Genomic DNA, 22,889 nt, shown 5'->3' with positions numbered 1-22,889 from the left:
AGTAAGCTACTCTGAGGATAACCACCTAGGTGTCACACAATGGTTTCTGACGGCTGTTGAACTAGCTTTATTGCCACTAGACTGAAGCAAATATAAAGTCCGTGGTGAAATCTGGACTATGCAACCGTACGCAATTAGCAACCGCTGTTTCCTTCTAGCCCACAGAACTTATGAGAACCCACAATATGACATTTCAGCTTTTTATGGAAGGGGCGGAGGTAGACTGCACCTGGAAGAATTAGACAAACATCTGGTGCAAAGAGGTGGTACGGGCAACACGGAAGTTAAGCCGGCTACCAAGGAAGATGTTAGCATAATTTATAATTTCAATTTGATTCCAAAGCCAAGAATGAAAAGTCAAACAACGGCAACCTTGAAGACTTGATGTCAAAAATGACAAGAATGATGACCGTGCGATGGGGGATGAGGGGGGGTCGGGGCTGGAGGAGGGGGGAGTTTGGGCAGTCCAATGTTTACCCTTACTTCTGTATTTGTTGAATGATTCTTTAAGTGGAAAATTGGATTGTGCTCTATTTTCTGAAGCCTTAAAGTCCTGCAGCTACCTCTGGGGTACAGAGGGGACACGCCGGAGGCGTCACCAGGCGCTTTACAAGCTCCTTTAAACTAAACTAAGAGGCCTGCATATTGTGTACAATCTTCAATAAAAAAATGTTTTTAAAAAAAAGGTTTTTATTTTTCTGGCCATCGTCTCATTATCCCAATTTGAACAGTCCAGAGGTGCAGTGCTACATCATTTGCTGAGGACTCAAATGGATACCCATTTCCTCGCTTTTTTTATGTCCAGTTCTATTAACTCCTTAACTATATCAAATGTTTTAGACAGGCTAATGCGCATAAAGCAAAAAAAATCCTTGATCTTTCACTACATGTCCCTGTGAGGCCCAGAAGTAACTCTTAACGAAGTCTCCAGAGCTCAGCTGGCCGTCCAGTGTTCTGACTACCCTGCAGCTACTGAAACACTCAGTGACTCTGTTCTCCTCCAGTTTAGTAACTCGTAACTTTGCAATGCCAATCTCGCTCTGTTACCAGCACAGCCTGGAGCTTGTGCCCTAAGAAACATTTAGACACCACTAGAGTTGGAAAGAGTCACAAGCATTTGGTTTTGCCAGGGATGCCCTATGTATTTTATTTAGAAAGTGATTAGGAAAGTATGAACTTTAAAAAAATATGGCAGGCTGTCAAGTAGGACTGAGTTGTTAGAATAAAAGTCTCTTCATTCATTTTTACAAAAGTATGTTGTTTTATTAAACAGTAATTCATGGAAAAACAACCTAAACGCACATCACCGCACCCGCCCCCTGATCCCCACCACCATCTGGGAAATTGTGAACACCAATCTCTTGTGTACCCACAGCTCCTAAAAACGCGTCAGCATCGCAAAACGCCTCAACTTTACCAATAGACCGTTATCACCAGATCAGCAAACTACACTCTGATGATCAGCACATCGTTCGTCCTGCGTCAATAGCCCTTCAGCCTCCCACCTCGGCTCATTACTTGCCTCAGAATTCCCTTCAACAGCATTAACTGTGTTAGGACTGATTGGATTCGTTCCTTCTCCTCTCCCCATACCATGTGCATTTTACTGAGGAGAGCGGTGGGTGCCACGGATGACTGAAAACGGCATGCCAGGGAACGAATGACTGCTCGGGAACAAGGAAGTAGAAAAAGCGAAAACAAAACTTACCAGGAGATGCTGGCGTCGTGAGCGTGCGCAAGAGCAAATCGGCGCGTGGCCAGCTCTCCCATTCACAATGCTGCGCGCGTGCACAGCTCTTGTCTCGTTTTTCCGGAGACTTTTGCCTGAAACGCTGACAATAGTTCTCTGGCGAGAACGCGCTTCGCGCGTTGCTAGCCGAGAACCAAAAAGAACATTTTGCTAGTCAAGAGATGTAGAGTAAAGCTCCGTAAGGGCTCATAGGGAGAACACATCAGAAATGTGAGGACCAGACAGAGGTCCCATTGAGGCATCACAAAGGAAGTAGGAGGAAAAAAGTGCTGTAAATCTTTCAAGAAATGAGTCTCAACAGATGACTTGTAATGGAACATTGGTCCTGCAACCGCAGGTAAGTCAAAATGGCTGGCAAGTAACCCTTAACGGTCCCAGGACAAGGCCTGCCAGATTTGGGATAAAACAAACTGCAACACCTCAGAGAGAGGGGCAGAAAGGCGATGTGATGAGCACCAGCCCACAAACCTATCCCAACTGCAGGCATACACAGTTTGGTGGAGGGACGCTGGCTGCCACGATGACATCACAGACCTCGGAAGGAACATTGAAAATGCTCAACTGCTGCTGCTCAATCTCCATTTTTTTTTTTTTTTTTTTTTTTAAATATATTTTTATTGCAGGAATCAGTAAATCAGTACAGTAGCGACCAGCATTGTATTATAAGCAACATATACAGAATAAAGCCCTCTGGCCCCCCTCCGTAAAGTCTGTACACAGCCAACCGGCCCACAACCCTGGGGTCGGGCGGCGAAATGCAACAGGGGTCAGTAGGATGCTGGAGCTGGTCCGGATAATACACTGTCCGTCATCTGCTTTTCCAAACAAACCCAAAACCCCCAAAATAAACCCCCCCCTCAAAATACCTACTAACTGTGAAACCCCCCCCCCCCCCCACCACCAGCGCCAGGGAGCTTATCAACATAGGATCTACTATTTGACCCACGGGGAAGGTAATAGGACTGTCAGTGCTGACGTTCATCGGGACTCGGGGCGAGTCGCTTCTTCACTTTCGGAGTCGCTGGGGGCACAATAATCCCTGAGGGCCTGCACCAGCATTTCCCACTCCAACGCGGCCTCCTGCGCCTTCTCATTACCCTGCCTCCAAGCCAGCTGATATCTCAGCGCGCTCTCTCCCGCCGCCCATTTCAAAAGCTCACTGTGCCATCTGCTGCCTGCCGGACCAGCTCGTGCCTTCCAGTTCCTGGTCACCTCTCGCTTAGCAAGGAGGAGCCCCAGGTCGATAAATTTACTGGAAATTTTATTCCGGGGGGTATGGGGGAACCAGTGTAAGAGCCCCACCGCCGCATCGAATGATAAGCGCCTCCCCGTCACCTCCTCCAGAGTCGTCGCTACCTCCTGCCAGTAGGACGTCAGTCCTGGACAGGCCCATAACATGTGTAGGAGGTCCGCCTCCTGAGCCGGGCATCTAGGGCATTCCGCTGAAGCCGTGGCAAAATAACGCCTGATCTTCACCGGGGTCAGGTACGCTCTATGGAGAACATAATAGTGGACCAGTTGGAAACGGGCGCTACGTGTGCCCTTCCAGGCACGTCTCACCAACTGGGCCCAGGTCGTCTCCGGGATCTCCCTACCAATGTCCTCCTCCCAGCGGGTCCTCAATGTGGTGAGAGGAGCCAATCCCTCGGCAATCAACCTGCCGTAGAGGCAAGTGACCGCCTTCACCGTGCCCGCCGACATCATTACGTACTGGCACACCTGAGACAAGTGGGGTTCCTCCAGCCCGTTCTGCCAGTGTGCCTGGATCGCTCGCACAATGGCCGAGTGCAGCAGAAAGTCGCCCCGGGAGATCCCGAAGCGGTCAATGAGATCCTGAAAGGACAGGAGCGCTCCGTCCTCGTACAGATCACCGACGAGCTGTAAACCGGAATCCTCCCAGGCCGCCAATCGTGACCAATCCCCTCCGTGGGGGAGGGCCGTCAGCATCCCCAACGGTATTTCAGGCGCATATGGTGTTCTTAGTTGGCCTCTGGCGTGAGCCCGATTCCAACACAGTCGGATAGTCCGCTCCTCCATCGACAAGTCCCGCAGGACCAAGCGTTGTCGCAGCGCTATAAAGGAGAGAACATGCCTGGCCATACCCGTCCCTCTACCGTCTTCCGGGCCCCTGAATTCCCTGGCGATCTCCTGGGCGAAGGTCTGGAGCTGCGCCGCCAGATAGTACTTCTCGAAACTGCTCAATCTCCATGCATGAAGGTGGAGTGTGCGCAGGTTCCAGTGCAGGATCCTGGCCTGCTGCTGTGACAGGAGATCCTTCCGAAGAGGCAACCTAATCGGAGGACTGGTGCTCATGCTCAGGAGTTCATGATACCATACTCTTCAAGCCCAATCCAGAGCCACTAGGATGATATGGGCCTGGTTGGTCCGGATATTCTTGAGAACTCGGAGTGAAGTGGTACTGGCAGAAAGGCGTACAAGAGTCCAGTGTTCTATTCCAAATGAAATTCATCTCCAAGTGAGAGCCGCTTTTAGAACTCCAAAGCACAGAAGTGTTGACATTCTGCGCTCCCTGTGGTGAAGAACAGATAGAGACAAGATTCTCCCCATTCTCGTAGGAGACCTTGCGCCACCTCTGGGTGCAGTCTCCATTCATGATCCGCAAAGCATCGAGGGTTGAGTTTGTCCCACCTGGTGTTCACGGAGCCTGCCAGGTGTTGTACCATCAGAAAAATGTCCAGAGCCTCCTGGCACAGAGTACACGACCTATCCCCTCCCTGTTTGTTGTACTACCACATGGTGCTGGTGTAGTACATGAACACCTGACCCAGACTCTGATGGATAGAAGGAAGGCTTTCAATACTAAGTGAATCACTCTCCGCTGCTTTAGACTGACATGCAGCCGAGATTCAACCAGAGTTCTGAGTCCTCTGATCTCCACCTCTCCCGGATGGCCACCCCAACCCAGAAGTGATGAATCAGTCACCACTGCCAGGTCCCCATGGCAAGAGAGAAAGAGGTCTGCTGCTGACCCAATAGCAGGTCGTCAGCCACCACTGCAGTTCTTTTGCAATCTCCTTTGATGTCTTCAACAGATCGAAGAGACTCCCCTGGTGCTGTGCTCACTGGGACTTCAGATCCCACTGCAGAGCCCACGTATGCCATTTGGATATGCTTTACCAGCAGGATCCAGAGGCCATCAGACTTAGCAGCCTTAGAGTCAGTCTCACTGAAATTCAGGATTGAGACCAAAACATCAGGAGCATAGCCTGAGTATCCTGGACTCTTCATTACGGAGGGCAGGAACATAACAGCACCACATCGAAAGTGGCTCCTGAGAAGAAGTAAGGTGTGACTTCAAAATGTTGTTAGAGAATCCCAGTGAGTGCAAGAGGATTGCTGTTGTCTGCAAGTGGGTGAATACTGCCTGAGACAAGTCTTCCTTCAGCAGTAAGTCATCAAGGTAGGGGAGGAATGGAACCCCAGACCTTTAAAGAGGAGCACAACTACCACCATCACTCTTGTGAACACCTGAGGGGCATCGGTGATGCCGAAGTTGAGCACAGCGAACTAAAGTTGCTTGTGGCCTATTATGAACCACAGGTAACGCTGGTGGGCTCGCAGGACGGGAATGTAAAAATAAGCATCCTGCAAATCCAGCACTACCATCAAGTCTCCAGAGTCCAGGTCAGACAAGACCTGAGCCAGGGTGAGCATTTTAAATTTCTCTTTCCACAGAAAAGGCGCTGGTCGAAATGGTTCTTTTGGCCAAAAGATCCTCCACTTCCTGACAGAGCAAGGAAAGTAGGTCCTTTGTCAGCAGTCCATGGAATGGTGGCAAAGGCGGAGGGGTGTCCACAAATAGGAGGTCATAATCCTTCTGCACTTTCTGAAGTACCCAATATTCAGATGTAACTGAAGACCATTGGGGGCATGTGGTGCTGAACCTGCCGCCAATTAGATGGCTGTGTTGCATAGGGGGTGTCCTAAAGGGGCTTTGAGGTTTTGTCTACGAAAGAGGTGGGGGACAGGACAGCTCCCTGTGCCTAGCTCCTGCGTTCTCATTGTAGTGTGTGACTTCATTCACGAAAGGAATGGGCAGGTTGCTGTACCAGAAGGTAGGGTCACATTAGAGAAGTCCAGAGGTGCCCTTACCAAGTCTGCAGACGGGGCGGTAGGATTACAGCTCAGATCGGGCCAATAGAGAAAGCCTGAGTGATCAAATGGTGACCCTGTTCTCTCAAAAGATCTCAAGCGCTATGTCACCTTAGTTGCCAAATAGGCAGGAGCCATCAAAGGGCATATCAATCAGGGAAGTCTGGACATCCCAGTGGACCACAACTAGGGATTTTGATGAGTGCCCACCATGGAGGCCACGGCTTTGTCTACAAAGTCTGTTGGGTTCAGTCCGCACCCGATGGTGAACTTTGCTGCTTCATTCCAACAATATATGAAGTCTTGGTTAAGGATGGCATGGACCTCCACGGGGACGGATCCAGTGAGCCCAGCTGGCATTGGGGCAGACCCTGCTAGGTGTAACTCACCTCGGCACTTGTGGCACGATGGGGCCTGAAGGCATGCCAGAAGGAGTCAGTGAGCCAAATATGGCAAACATGGTGCCGTAAAATTCATTTAGTTGAATAGGCGTCGCTCAGCTGTACTCTGGGTAGCGCAGAGCTGATCCTGGCGCCATCTCCGCAGGAGGAGCGTGGGAGCGGGACCTAGTAGCATACTGTTTGGAGGGGAAAGCTGAAGAACGCTTCAACTTCTTTTTCTTCTACTCCTTTGACTTACACAACTCAGAGGAAGAGGTCTTAGAGCGTGAAAATGACCATCCACGAGAATAGCTGGGAGAATAGTCCGACAGGATGACCAAGAACAGCAGAGAACAGCCCTAGCAGGACGACCAAGAACGACAAAGAGCCGCCTTCTGCTGCATAACAGACCAAGAGGGGTTTAAACACAGACATCTGCCTGTTGCATCCCCCACAAGGCTTAATCCAAGTAGGTTTTGTAGGGAATGTGTCCCAAGCACACTGGGAGCAATTTGGTCAAAAAAAGGGTGCTCAAAAAGTTTTTGTTTTTTAAGTGTTCAAAAAGTGATTGAGGTAGCTCTTCGAATGCACGGTTGGCGCAGAAAGCAACTGACACACATTCTTAAATGACCACCGTGACGTCACCTTCAATGCAGTTGATGCAGAGTTATTGACACCACCTACCAGCGTGCAGAGGTACTAAAGATTTTTCGGTTTCAGTCAGACACCTGGGGAATATTCAAAAGTGAGGAATCTGCAGTTACAAGGCTCTATCTGTAAATGTAGGGTAAGATTTATCATGTTTTGGCACAATATAGCACAGCAACTAAAATTGGCACTGTTTTTCTCTGCCTCAACTGACAAACCCTTGTATTATGTGCAAGACTGTGTGTGTTCTGTCACATATAGGTTTGGTACTGGAAAGGGAAGCATCCAGTACAAAAGTTATGCTTTCATACTTTTCCCACTTTGTATGTGTGCTGTACAGTGCAATATGCATTTAAAGTTGGAAAAATGGGTAGACTTTGAAAACGTTATCCACTTTTACACCTGCCGCAGGGAAGTGTATTTATCTGAAGCAAATCCTAGTCTACAAAGGTTAGTCGATAGGAATTTTTTATTAAAACCTATGGGTTGTTGCATGGGAACGCCCATGTACCACCCTAGAACACCCTTTTGATGCAAAATAGCATACCCCTATGCTGCGTAACTTTAGGCAACTTTCCAATGCAAATCATAATTTGCGTTGGTAAGTGGATCCGGCTACAACACTTTGCACTGGATTTTCTTGACGAACGTGGTGCAACGTGTCCGTAAATCTGGGCTGCAATGTGGTTTACACCGATGCATTTATCTGGGTGGTTGAAAGATGTACTGCATTTCACGGCAAATAAACATAATAACATGCGGATGAGAACTTCAAAAATACTCACTCGCTCCTTCATGAGCTGCAAAGATCTCTCTGAGAACCCAATAAGTCTCATACAGTGATGTATTCTTCCTGGCCCCAATCTTCCTTGTGCAATTTCAAACCCTCTGCCACATCCGAGCAGGACATTTTCTTTAGGTACACGAACATTTTCAAACATGACTTCTCCATGACCAGCTACAACATGAAAGCACAGTAGACAAAGGAGAGTTATGAAATTGCTGTATATTTAATGGCATGTTTTAAAACAGAAGCTTAACTGTCTTATTGACCTGTGAAGATAGCCATGTTTCGCTGGAGCCTGCTGTAGAGGCACAGTTGAGTGAATAGCATAGTATGTACCTGCACTACTGATACTCTTCGATGCAAGTGTCTAGTAAGAACTTACCATAAGGGTCAGATGATTTCTGATCCTGACTGGCAGAACTCTCTGGCTGGAGTACCACAAAATGAATCCCAGGGTGGTGCTCAATTCAATCAGTGTAATTCCAGTGTAAAGAGTATGGTGATGCCGACGAAACTCCTAACCGAAAGTAATCTTTCCCTGCCAGAAACCTAAAGATGACTACAACTGAGGCCAGTGTTTGGTGAAGCCATGTCTGCTGTAGGAATGCTCTGCTCATCTGAGTGTTGGGCAGGCTTAAGGACCATCACAGTCACCGGGGAGAAAAAGGTTAAATAGTCGGTGTGCCACCATAATACCGGAGCACACATTACCTCCTGGTTTAGGATCACCTGGCAGATTAAGAGGAGGGACCTGCCAAGGAGAGAAGGGGAAGCTGAGGGTGTCCAAATGTCTAGGAAGGAGTGTAGTTCTCATGAAAACCGTTCAAGGTACACAGCACACACGTTGGGAAGCATACACATACTTAACAGAGCCCTCACATAGCCTGCTTGCTTATGCACTCTCCTTGGATGCTGCTCCTTCCAGAAAGAGAGGCATTTTGTCAGGTAATCAGTGAAGAATTAACAGACAATCCCTATGAATAAGAGCACAACAGAGAGGTAAGGAGAGGTGGTAGGCAAGGTAAAGGAGTAAACGGCAGAGGGGAGTCAGGCCTGTGAGTGTGTCCAACACTTCTGTCCACAGATTGTATCCTGCACCCTGTGTCCAGAGCAAACTGTGCATGGCTTCTGGCCCAGCTTAGCAAAATCTAGATTCACAGGTTATCCTTCGGCCCCGCACCCAGCCTCTCAGCAGCACCAAAGGATTCATCATCTGAAACAAAGTCTGCAGCTCTTAAACACCACAGATGCAAAATGACGCTTAATGTAACACAGATGAGATTGATGGCAGAAAATGGTCCCTTGGACAATCAGATTCTATTATTTCTAGTGCATTACATTTTTTTCATTTAATTGACATTCCAAAGAAAAGAAAAAAAAATTAAAGCCCACACAACGCAGTCTTGAAACACATATCTCAAACTACTAAATACCTTTGCACCACAAAAACAGTATATTCGGAGTACTGCTCTATCTTCATTTCAAATTTCAGCGGTTTTTGCTGTAGTGTAAAAGAAAAATGTAAATGTATTGACTGTACTGCCTTTAAATAAACAGATGCAAGCTCCATCGTGGTGTGCGGCTACTTACGTTCCTATCCCTGGGAAGGTGTTTGGGAGAATATTAAACGGCGTGGTTCAGCCGTATGCGACGCACTGCCACAAGAGCGCCACAGCCTGCCCGAAATTGAACCGCAGTTTGGGAATGCGCAAGCAACAGGTCAGGCAGGTGCCGCCGAAGACTGCCTTTGGTATTGGTTCCCGGAGAATCGTGAAAATGGATTGTCGGGAACACTATGGACTTTGCATCAAGACAGGTATGAGACACAAACCCACTGGAGGGTAAGAAATAATTATACAAGAAACTACATTGACCACAAAACTTAGCGAGGGAGTGCAACGCCCACTGAACAATCAATAAAAAAAAGGAAGTGATGTAGTTTCTTGCCATACCTGGTTTGAATGGCAGCGGCGTAAACCCTTTGAAAAAGTTCACAAAGAACGTACGGAACATGTTAGGTTGACTGTACTGCCTTTAAATAAACAGATGCAAGCTCCATCGTGGTGTGCGGCTACTTACTTTCCTATCCCTGGGAAGGTGTTTGGGAGAATATTAAACAGTGTGGTTCAGCCGTATGCGACGCACTGCCACAAGAGCGCCACAGCCTGCCCGAAATTGAACCGCAGTTTGGGAATGCGCAAGCAACAGGTCAGGCGGGTGCCGCCGAAGACTGCCTTTGGTATTGGTTCCCGGAGAATCTTGAAAATGGATTGTCGGGGACACAATGGACTTTGCATCAAGACAGGTATGAGACACAAACCCACAGGAGGGTAAGAAATAATTATACAAGAAACTACATTGACCACAAAACTTAGCGAGGGAGTGTAACGCCCACTGAACAATCAATAAAAAAAAGGAAGTGATGTAGTTTCTTGCCATACCTGGTTTGAATGGCAGCGGCGTAAACCCTTTGAAAAAGTTCACAAAGAACGTACGAAACATGTTAGGTTGACTGTACTGCCTTTAAATAAACAGATGCAAGCTCCATCGTGGTGTGCGGCTACTTACTTTCCTATCCCTGGGAAGGTGTTTGGGAGAATATATATCGTCGTCAGTAGGTGGTTATAGTTAGGATTTTTTTCAATGCAAAATCTCAAAATTCTATTGTGAATAACTTTAGCGCCGGTTGACGAATCTGCCTGAAAATTTCCTCAAATTTGCCTGGCGGAGCTCCGGTCCTTCCCGGAAAGTTTCGGGGGGATTCGTCAAGCGGGGGCCGAGATAAAAGGGGGGTCCCAAAACATGTTTTCACCATGTTAATTTCCATAGGGCGGTCGACCTCACTTTTAGCCCGAACGGCTGAATGGATTTCCACCAAACATGGCAAAATTGTAGGGACTGGTAGCCCGATGTGCCTTTGCTATTTCTCAAAATATGTGCTCCAGTGGTTTTTACGAAAATGAACTTTGAAAAAATATATATTGGGCTATATATATATATGTTAGAGCCCAAATGTAGCCCAATGTAGCCCAATGTAGCCCACCAGAGACAAAAAAAAACAAATGTAGCCCAAATATCAGCCAGATGTAGCCCAACTATAGCCCAATGACAGAATGTCCCAGAGTGTTCTAAAGAACAACTAGAGCGCTAACAGCCTTACTTATGACAAAAGTATGGCACACCTGAAGTCATCTTGATTAGAATAAAGTGTTAACACTTAAAACATTTAATTTGCAAAGGAACAAATGAGGGGGTTCATTTTGCCATAGAAATTATGATTAGTGCCGAAGAAAGAAAAATTAGGGCACATTTTGAGTGACTTCTCAAATCCTCTTATATTTCATTAAAAAAATTCTGATATGCAGTCTCCCAAGATGGCCACCAGAGACAAAAGAGCCCAAATGTAGCCCAAATATCAGCCAGATGTAGCCCAACTATAGCCCAATGACAGAATGTCCCAGAGTGTTCTAAAGAACAACTAGAAGGCTAACAGTCTTACTTATGACAAAAGTCTGGCACACCTGAAGTCATCTTGATTGGAATAGAGTGGTAAAACTTAATACATTTAATTTGAAAAGGAACAAAATGAGGGGTTTCATTTTACCATAGAAATTATATATATATATATATATATATATATATATATATATATATATATATATATATATATATATATATATATATATTCACTGAAAAAACCATAGGTTTCACACCAGTTATAGTTAGGAATTAGCATTTAAAAAACCTATTAAATTCACTGAAAAAACCATAGGTTTCACACCAGTTATAGTTAGGTGGAAATTTTACTCGCATAAAACCATTGAAATTCCCACGTTCTAGTTAGTTGGACTCACTATAACTTGCGCGTGCAATGCACTGCTGATGACGTCACATATTACATCACTCATGACATGGTCAGTGACATCACTTATGACATCACTGATGACATCTCAAATGACATCACTGATGACATCATCCAGTGAATGTGTATCTTTCTGAAAAATAAATATTTTTTATATATGTATATCTAAAGGTTGATGGAAGAATAAATGGGTAATTAAATGTCTAAATGGATTTTTTTTGTGTAAAATTGATTGGTTAACTGACTTATTAAATGTATCTTAGTGAATACATATATTAGCGAGTAATGTTTAAATATTTAAATATCTGTATCTGTGACTCACTTTGTGTATAAGTGGCTGCATGGGTTGGTGAGTAGCTACATGAGTGTGTATATGGGTTATTAGTTGTTTTTTTGAGTATCAGCATCAGTGTCTGTATGGTTCGGTGGGGGATATTACTTAGAGCACAGATGCATGAATGAGTGACTCACTATTTGTATGTATTTTGAAGACAGAATGTGTGCAAGACTGTATGGGTGGATGATTGTGTGTATGGGTGGGTTAGTGAGTATGTGTTTTTATAATTGATTGTTTAAGAGAGTAAATATGTTTCGTTTCTGTAGAAGTATGTGTAGTGGTGTGTATATAGCAGTATAATCAAGTAAATGGTTTTTTGTTAGTTTATTTGCATGTGTGAATTTGTGTGTGAGTAACTATATGGATGAGTATTAGTGTGTAACAGGATGTATAGGTGTATGAGTACATATGATGAGTAAGTACATGCATGAGTGACTATATAGAACTGTTGGTGAATGAGTGGATGTGTATGTAGATGTTGGAATTACCTAATAACTTGTTGTAATTGGTATTGGTTTCTCCTTTTTTAAGAAAATGTTAGTTTCTATTTTTGAATGTGTGTGTCAAAGGTTATTTTATGCTGATAGGAGGTCTGCCACTTTGTCACAAGGATGTTGTCATCAGTGATGTCATTTGAGATGTTATCAGTGATGTCATGAGTGATGTCACTGACCATGTCATGAGTGATGTAATATGTGACGTCATCAGCAGTGCATTGCACGCGCAAGTTATAGTGAGTCCAACTAACTATAACGTGGGAATTTCAATGGTTTTATGCGAGTACAATTTCCACCTAACTATAACTGGTGTGAAACCTATGGTTTTTTCAGTGAATATATATATATATATATGCAAGCTCCAGGATGTGTCCATCAGTTTGGTTAGCACTCGACCAACAGCAGCAGAGAGTCGGACTCTCTTTAAGGTACAGGCGGTTGCCGCTTGAATCACTCCGTGCAGGTGTGCCTGACGCGTTTCGAAAGCTCCTCAGCTTTCTCTTCAGAGGCTTTCACGGAGATTCGCGCTCCCAATTTCAACAATGCACGCCCTCCAATGGGAAGATGACGTTGGCTGAGCATTGTGGGAGCGGTAGTTCTTAAAGATGCAGATATGCTGTTACCCCACATATTCGAAGAGGTGTCTTCTCCTCGTGTGGTCCCCTTTCTTTCGGGGAGGTGCACAACCCCGCCTGTACCTTAAAGAGAGTCCGACTCTCTGCTGCTGTTGGTCGAGTGCTAACCCAACTGATGGACACATCCTGGAGCTTGCATATTTACGCGGCCGTCCTGCCGCGGGGTTGTGCACCTCCCCGAAAGAAAGGGGACCACACGAGGAGAAGACACCTCTTCGAATATGTGGGGTAACAGCAGGGATTCAAGACGGACCCCCCTGCCTGAGTCCATATCTGCATCTTTAAGAACTACCGCTCCCACAATGCTCAGCCAACATCATCTTCCCATTGGAGGGCGTGCATTGTTGAAATTGGGAGCGCGAATCTCCGTGAAAGCCTCTGAAGAGAAAGCTGAGGAGCTTTCGAAACGCGTCAGGCACACCTGCACGGAGTGATTCAAGCGGCAACCGCCTGTACCTTAAAGAGAGTCCGACTCTCTGCTGCTGTTGGTCGAGTGCTAACCCAACTGATGGACACATCCTGGAGCTTGCATATTTACGCGGCCGTCCTGCCGCGGGGTTGTGCACCTCCCCGAAAGAAAGGGGACCACACGAGGAGAAGACACCTCTTCGAATATGTGGGGTAACAGCAGGGATTCAAGACGGACCCCCCTGCCTGAGTCCATATCTGCATCTTTAAGAACTACCGCTCCCACAATGCTCAGCCAACATCATCTTCCCATTGGAGGGCGTGCATTGTTGAAATTGGGAGCGCGAATCTCCGTGAAAGCCTCTGAAGAGAAAGCTGAGGAGCTTTCGAAACGCGTCAGGCACACCTGCACGGAGTGATTCAAGCGGCAACCGCCTGTACCTTAAAGAGAGTCCGACTCTCTGCTGCTGTTGGTCGAGTGCTAACCCAACTGATGGACACATCCTGGAGCTTGCATATATATATATATATATATATATATATATATATATATTGTACTTGAAATGTGAAATGCTTTTTTATAAGCACACTACAGAACTCAATCAATCTCTGCGGGATTTGAAATTATGAATCTGAACTGAGCACACCCTGCACCTGCAAAATAGTCCGCAGATTTCTGACGGCTATAGGGTCGACATCTAAGCTGGGGAACAGGGTTCGAGTCTCGGCAGGGACGCTCAAGGCGAATCACCTAATTTCCCTGTGCCTAACAAAATGAATGGGTCTTGTGTAATGTAACTGGTGCTCATGTAAATCGCTCCGATACCTTTAGGTCGAGCTCGCGCTGTATAAAACTATTCAAAGCAAGAGAATATTTGTAGGGAAGTTTCAAATCGTCCATATACACAAACCACTCTTGCAACTGCTTGATGATATTCCTAGTGCTTCGGTTTTACTTTGAGCGCAACAAATCACGAAACCAGGTAAAGGTATTGAATAAAGGCAAGGACGATCTGCCTGCCAGGTTAGGGGAAGCTTTGATCTAAGGGTCACTGGACTAATAAATCCACGGCAGAAGCCAGTGTTTAAAGCTATGCTGGGTGTGCCCACTCAGCCTTTCATTCACCAGAGGTAGACAATGACTATCACTGAACACCGTTAAGTTGGGTAACAACATCTTATCAGCACCAAAAAACAGCTTATCATTGACCCAACGCACCCCAAAGCACTTATTATTTGTGTGTTTTTTGTTTTCTCATATCTGTGTATTTGTGTAGAAGGTTCAGTAGACAAGAGTACTGTTCTCGCACCTTGACCAATCTGCATGGCATTTCAGATCAAAGGTTTTCTTCAGGATTCGAGAGTGACTATTACAATGTTTGCTGTGACTTTATTATTAAAAACAAATAATCTTATAGCTACTAGGTAAATATTGCTGGTTTACATTATGGAACTGTTTCTGCCTCAGGTGCTTCCACCTTGCTTGCATGTTCAGTACAAGCTGCACATTGAACTGATATCTTCTTTCAGTGTCCTCCAGCTGAAATAAAGGACTTTGAAAATAAAGCTCTTTAATCCTTGCTACCTGGCGCGTCTTCTGCTCCGAAGACAGTGAGAGGGCGGATAACCTTAATCCCGGCTGTGTCCATCGGGACGAGGACCATCGTCTGCTGCTTGTGGCGCGGGGCGCGGGGGTCCGTCTTACCCATGAACACAATTAGTTTGCAGCGAGGATCCATGGCACCTGTCAAAAGACACAAAGCAGACAGTGCTGGGAAAATAAGGCATTCCTGGTTACTTCATGCATTTACATCAGTGTTCTGTCAAAATAACTTGGCACCACTCCACTTTGAAACAAACACAACGTGTTACAATGTGGTGAGACACATGTAAAGATAACCAGCTGATCACAACAAAGACTTCGAACATGACTTTTCCAAAATAACTAGGACTGACCTCCAACTCCTGTTCCATGTCCTAGCTGCACTGGCAATAAGTCTGACAACAATACAGCACACTTGAATCCATCCCTTTTTCTGAAAGCATCTAATGGCAAACAGCATAGCAGATGAAGCATTACAGGAACATTTCCCTCAAAAAACAATGCAACAGCAGGTGCTTGGGTCAATGAACACCGGCCAACCAGATTCTAATATCAACACTCGATGGCACAGACTACTCTTAACCGCCAGGAATTTGATCATCAAGCCCAAAATGCTTTACTTCCTCTTTGTTTCATTGGCTGGAAGATAAAAATGAGGACTGACTAATGTCATATGCTTCTCTTGATGGTCAGTTACACATTCCTGTCAATAGCACATCAAAGCTCTGCAACATTGCACTGTGAGTGGGTCTTCAATGGATTAATGGGGTTTGAAAAGTCATTCTGTTGGACATGATGTTCACATTGGCTCTCCATCTCAATTGCTTTTCAGTGTCCTCTGTAAATGGATTAGCCCGAATTCTACTAGAATTAGTGAAAATACCAGTTATAAAGTTGAGAAAATTGCTTCTATGAGACAACAACATGGCGCATACCAGTACTTAATTTGAGCAGATGGTTTCCGGTGCTCGGCACCAGCACTTAACTGTCAACACCGCGCTAGGACAGTCTGCCACACAGTGGTGCTGTTTATCTAATGTAGAGACTAGCACAAAAACAGTTGGTTATTAATTCAATATACATTAAAAGGGGTATTACCTGCCTTCTAAGCATTCCTACAGCTTTTGGGCCTGGAATATTCTGAATTGGCAAACTTGTAGAGTTTCATGGTTAGCAGCTGTGTTGGTTCTGTCATAGGCTGCGCTAACAGGAGCAAAAGCCCGGTGCAAGCTGTCGTGGCCACCTGACGAGGGCCCGGCACTTACTTTTTCCCAAATTAAGCACTGGTGCATACACTTTATGTTGGATGGTTTCTAGAGATTTAGTTTCACACGTGTCTGACCATTATCCCACTAGATTAGTCACAGTGGACCAGATGTATTGTTACACTGGTTGCAAGAAAATGGTCGCACTTTGCGAACTGATTTATGTAGTAATAGGTCAGTTGGTAAAATTCAGATTTGGATGGGTCGCAATCCCACCTACCTAGCTAATTTTCATTAGGTAGATCGCAAAATGCGACTCATTCTGATTGGATACAGTCAGAGGGATGATGTGCTGCAAGGCTCAGCAAACAAACATATGTTTTATTACATTTAAATAAAGAATTATTTTTTAGGGGGCGCAGTCTGATTTCTTTTCTTAAAGACAAGATGGCTGTTCTTAAAAACTAGCTTTCCATTTTTGAACATTTCCGTGTAAGTTGGCAGTGGTCATAAATAATTGATACATGTGTTACTGAGCAGAAATTTTGAAGGAACACAACACAGCCTTCCGAAATTGAGACCGTAGTAACCATTTGGAAGTACAATGGTAAGTAGTGCCCAAATGGAGAGAGAAGAGTTGAGACTTACATGCCATCAAAGTGGTACCATAACCGAAGTGAAACTATTCTCAATGCAAGAGCTTTATAACTAGTCCAACAGCTCCTGGTAGGACCATGTATGAGGATTGTTGAAGTTGCATAGTGACTCAACCTTAAAAAGTTGAGCTCTGATACTTTCAATAAATAGGGTTAGCTGCCAAATAACATCCACAAGTATCACTCATCCAGGCAGTGGCAGCTTGTGGAATTTGAAACTGGTGAGGCATATGCAGAACAAATCAACATATGCGAGCGAGCCCAACGGCAATATGGAGGGTTCAGAGGGGTTCTCTTCCCGTGAAGAAAATTTTTAAAAATTGGCATCTTTTTGGTGCAATTTTCAACACTATTTCAGTGATAAATGGGCTAGAAACTCAGTTCTTCTAGGCATTCATAAAAGAAAACTCATACATTATTTCAGGCAATTTCTGGGTTGCTAAGCAAATCGGACTTCTGAAGAGGGCTAGGGTACTAAGCAAGACTGCTTTGGCTCTGCCCTTTCCAGTAGAAAACACTAGTTAGTGATGTGAACAAGTTCAATGGACAAACCTGGGGTCTAGGGAGAGTCCCTCTCCAGAGAAGGAAATTAAAACAAGCATTTACAATGCAATGGTTTCGCCTTTGGAAAAGTTAGAGCTATTGGCATTGTAAATGACAAAATTTGTATTTATGTGTTGGTTTTGAAAACAGATAAATAAATGGCATTGTCATTTACATTTTAAAGAAAAAAGGGAGGTCTCCTCACAGTTCCGATTTAGGGACGAGGAGTGATAGACAAAAAAAAGGAACAAATCCCTATTAGTACCACACAATGGACTTTCGTTTGTATATCATCATAACTCAAGAAACCCTTACAAAAGCAAACCACATTTTAGATTGCAAATATGCAAATGGACGAAAGGATCTTATGAAGTTTGTACAATTTATTTCATATAGTATGAGGTATTAAGTTACAAATTACAGTTCCACACTATGAACTTTTTAAAAAAAGTATCAATACACATCAGTCACAAATACAATTAATAAAAAGACAGTAAAACAAGTTTGTCAAGAGACAGTTAAAAACAAGTTGTCGACACAGCGTTTCGGTTTTTGTAATGACACCTTCATCAGAACAATGTTCTTATTAGTTAAAAAGATTCCCTTAAATTTAGAAATCTGTTCCTCTGTTTTCAATTCGAGGGGCTTTTCATACACCTTCAGGCCACCTCTATTCAGGTGTATCTTTTCTTGAAGGATTATTGATAACGTCTTCCGACACGGATACCTCAAATTTTTGAGTGATTTCTTGTAAACAGGGCAAGGGGAGCCACCGAATTTTGGAGATTTCGAAGTTATCCTTAAAAGTAGGGATTCAGCCTTGAGGACTGCGCGTGACTGGATTTGTCAATGTTTGTGATGTATCCCTCTATGGTTTGTAGAAGCGGTCTTTATCAATTCACCAGCTCTTACAAATGTTCATCGGCCTCCCTGCTCCTATTGTACCTCATCACGTCGGGCTAGTCATACGCTTTTCTTGAGGGTACATAAAGAATCTAAAAAGGGCAATGCGTATGACTAGCCCGACGTGATGAGGTGCAAGAGGAGCAGGAACCAAGGAGCCTACATTGAGAACCATGCTGAACCCTCCGGTGGGCTGAAATCCGCCTGCAGCCGTCAATTTCGGTCCTTTCTGAACTTTGTCGGCCGTGCGCTCTCCGACCCGGGCTGTGCTCAAAATGGCGGCGCCCGGTCGTGGCTGCAACACCTGACCCCGTGAGCTAAATCAACGCTCCTACCACCAACAGACGACCACCACATGCTGAGGAAGTGCCACAAACATCGTAAATCGACCCCTAAGTGTCACTTGTGAAGGATGATGCCAAATAGACGACTCGACAGCTGCCAACCGGCTTGACGTGCCTGACCCCAAAATGGCGGCGGCGATCCCCGCGAAAATACACTGCCTGGTCACACGGTGAGCTTTTATGCATATTTAAAGCCCAACTTCACCATCCCAGTGGGTTTCTTAATCATCTGTGCGGCTCCACCCTGCCATACCAACCTTAGAAGCGACTGCTCGTGCCCTGTGCCCGGTGCTGCCTCCCAAGTGACCATCAAGACCTGCCTCACTACCGAGCGTCTCATCTTGGTCGGAGAAACACAGTCCTAGCCTAAGTGAGGAGCGAAGTCCGTCTACTGAAGTAGCGCTCAGTTACAGCGCTTACCTACCTCTCTGCGTGCTCTCTGCGCTGCCATAAGACTGTAGCCACTGTCCTTCCACCCTTAGATCCTGGACCCCAACCACTTACGAGACCCAAAGCACAACAGACGTTCTGCAGCCGGTCCTACTTTCGTGGTATCCAGCCTCGACAGCCCACAGTGTCTTCCTACAGGTTCTACAAGGCCCATCCAGATCCCTGTAGAAGCTAACACACATCACGCAGCAATGGCGAACAGGGAGGACAGAAACAACACCAAAAAGGTGAAATCGGACTCACTCTTGGACTCACCCATTAAAACCAAATCGGATATGGCAGCCACTATGGATATGATTCTCAGAAAACTGGCAGACCTACACGATCTCTCAAAATCTACCAAATCCAATACCGACTCTATGCAACTAGAACTCACTGCGATCAGAGCCGATATAAATGCAATAAACACAAGTTTGGGTGCGGCCGAACAACGTATTAGCGACGTGTAGGACCTGGCGAGACAATCAGCTTCCAAGATCCAACGTCTAGAAAAAACCACGGACGAACTTAAACGCCATAATGCGGAGTTGGAAGATAGGAACAGAAGAGGTAACATCAGAATCTTTGGCGTTCCAGAGAATTCCGAAAAAGATGCAGATTACTGCGTGGCCTTCCTTGAATCATGGATTCCCATGATCACCAACTTAGAATTTCCACATGGCCTTGAATTGGACAGGGCACACAGGATCCCCACCTTTGCTTCCAGGAACTCCAAAGGCCACAGACCATTGATCTGCAAAGCACTCAGATTTCAGCACGTTGAGATGATCCTTCAATTCACAAGGAGAAACCACTCCATCACATGGGAAGGTCATAGAATCATCTTCACGCAAGACTTCTCAAAAGACACGGTGGCGATCCGTAAAGGTTTCCTGGAACTCAGAGACAAACTCAGATCCAAAAATATTACATTCTCCTTTGCCGGTCCGGCGAAATTCAGGATTGTAGTCAATGGCCATCCAAAATTCTTCACGGACCCCAGAGCCCTTGCTGATCTACTTGAAGATCGCCGCGAACAAGAAATGGACCTAGCGTCCGGCCTCTCGAACAAAAGGAAAACGTGAGCTCATCCTCCGCTTAGTTCATCACACCGTTTGCAGTTAGGATTCTAGCGTCATGCTCTGTAATCGGACAACGGCCGCTTCAACACTGAAGCCCTTCATCTCAATGTTCACTCTCCTGTATAGTGAGTTTACTGTTCGTAACAGTTGTGCCTTTGTTTCTTATACAGTTTGCTACTCTGCGGTTGCAGGTATCTACAACTTTAATGCAAGCAGGCCTCGTGCTTCAATATAATGTCACACTATTGTTATTCACTAATGCTCGTCAATACTGGTATTTGCTAATGCTATTGTTAACTCATTTCGCCTTAGCGTGAAATGCTTACGTTCTCACGCCTCGACCAATGTTTACCGTTATAGTTAATAGGACTTCTTCAGCCGCAAAAGCAGCTTGAAGTGTAAAACGAGTTTCGGGTTCCTTACTACCATACTATTCTTAATGTCTAGGGAATTTACTAGCTACCAACTGTGTACCCCTGACTCCGCCTTGCACGGTGCTGCCGTCGCACTCCCTATGTACGTATTTGGGGGGAGGGGAGGGAGGGAGAGGGGGGGATGGAGGGTGGTGGGGACAGGGGAGGGAGAAAATGGAGCTAAAAGAGTTAAGATTCTTAGTCTTTATTTCTGTTATGCACTGTATTTTGTTTATGTTCATTTACTACACATATGACACATGTATCTCGTTGCAGTCCAATGTATCTCCACACAATGACCCGCATGGTGACCAGCTCACGGCAATACTCACTGATATCTTTAGATTACCACGCAGCTTCTCAGCGATGATACCCATCTCCAATGGTTAATGCAAAATCATTAGTAGATGATCTCACGATAATCTCTCTTAATGTTAAGGGCCTCAATCATCCGGTAAAAAGGAGGAAAGTTTGAGTATCTCACCAAATCTAAGGGGGACATTATATTACTCCAAGAAACCAAATTATCTGAAGATGACCTACGCTTTCTGAACATCCATTGAGCGTCACACATATTGAACTCACCAGCAACTCATAAAAAGGGAGGGATAATCACCTTATTAGCGAAAAAAGCTAACCTAACACTAGTCTCGCACTCTCACGACGAAGTAGGTAGACTATCCGTTACACACCTACTAAGGGGGGACGACCCATTTATGTAGTAAATATCTATGGCCCAAATGCTGACAACCCGGAATTCTGGGACTCGGTCTCCCGCTCATTAGAACCCATCCCTTCAGAAGACCTGATGATAGTGGGAGGCGACTTTAATCTCCCCCTTGACCCGATTCTCCATAGACAATCTAAATGTTCCTTCCACCCATCCCGTTCGCATGACGCCCTCCTTCGCCTCTGTGATAGATATAGTCTGAAAGATTCCTGGCGCCTCCAAAACCCAGACAGTAGGGACTACACTTTTTACTCCGCACCACACAAATCTTATTCACGCATCAACTTCATCTTGATCTCAAGCCCCTTCACACATCTAATAGAGGAAACAGAAATAGCCCCTAAATTGGTCTCTGACCACGCCTGTATTCGCACCAAGCTGGCTGGCTCTAAATCTAAATCTATTCTCCCACCCAAGAGATGGCGCTTCAATGATGAAACACTATCAGATTCCACAAACAAATTATTAATAGCTAATGCCATTGAGGAATACCTAACCATAAATGACACCCACAACACTACACCTTGTGGGATGCTCTGAAAGCCACGATCCGTGGGGTCATCATCAACATCAGAGCCAAGGCAAACAAGATGCTAAATAAAGAGCTAGAATCTTTGGAACAACAGATTGGTACACTAGAATCCCAACATAAGTCCAACCCTTTAGACACTAAATTACTAGAAACACTAACCAAAAAAAAGTACGAATACAACACCATCACCAGCAAACGAGCGGGGTGTGTGGATCAATCGCTTCAAGGCCCTAAAACTCTGCGAGGGCAACAAAGCAGGGAAACTGCTGGCCTCCTATCTCAAGCATAAACAGAAACTGTCCACCATATCGTCCATTAAAGATTCTAGAAACAACACACACACTAAACAATCTAATATCCTTGACACATTCAAAGCATTTTACGAGGACCTACACAAAAACGACAAACCACTAGATGAATCAGCCTGCACTGACTACCTCGATTCACTCCACCTCCCCAAACTCTCAGAAACAGACATGACTCACCTAGGTTCCCCAGTCACTAGCGCAGAAATCAGAGCAGCAATCAATACTCTAAAGAATAATAAGGCCCCCGGACCGGACGGCTTCACAGCGTCCTTCTATAAGGCCTTTACAGATCAACTTAGCCCTCCGCTCTTCAATCTTTATAACTCTACAGCGTCCAGCGGCAGTGTTTCCCCATCGATGAGCGAAGCAACGATCATAGTAATACCCAAAGAAGGGAAAGACCCCCTCCTCACTAAAAACTACCGCCCCATTTCTTTGATAAACCTTGATTGCAAAATGTATGCAAAAATATTGGCGACCAGAATAAACTCCATCCTCCACAAACTGATTAGCCCCTCGCAGGTTGGCTTCCTAAAACACCGGATGTCAAATGACAACACGAGACTGTTGTGCCACCTTCTAGAAAAAGCAAAGACCTCTTCCTCCCCAACGGTAGCGATAACCTTGGACGCGGAAAAGGCCTTTGACAAGGTCTCGTGGTCCTTCCTACGGCATTGCATGCACTCCTTCAACCTTGGCGACTCCTTTACCAAGATGGTGATGG

General features: G+C 45.3%; 1 protein-coding gene across 8 annotated transcripts in view; it reads right to left on the bottom strand.

The window, feature by feature from the left end:
- The window catches only part of ACAD10 (acyl-CoA dehydrogenase family member 10), a 627,389-nt gene that overhangs the window by 42,915 nt on the left and 561,585 nt on the right, over positions 1–22,889 (bottom strand). For all 8 annotated transcript variants that reach the window (XM_086943061.1, XM_086943062.1, XM_086943065.1 and 5 more), the window contains 2 exons: positions 15,003–15,161; positions 7,677–7,849 (listed from right to left, as the gene is read on the bottom strand). In XM_086943061.1, the coding sequence (XP_086799187.1) occupies positions 7,677–7,849; positions 15,003–15,161 (332 nt within the window). The remainder of the gene's footprint in view (positions 1–7,676; positions 7,850–15,002; positions 15,162–22,889) is intronic.

This window comes from Lissotriton vulgaris, chromosome 11 (assembly GCF_964263255.1).
Source record: "Lissotriton vulgaris chromosome 11, aLisVul1.2, whole genome shotgun sequence".
NCBI classification, from domain to species: Eukaryota; Metazoa; Chordata; class Amphibia; order Caudata; family Salamandridae; genus Lissotriton; species Lissotriton vulgaris.
The sequence above is the reverse complement of the archived record's forward strand: the minus strand, read 5'-3'. Positions and strand labels throughout refer to the sequence as shown.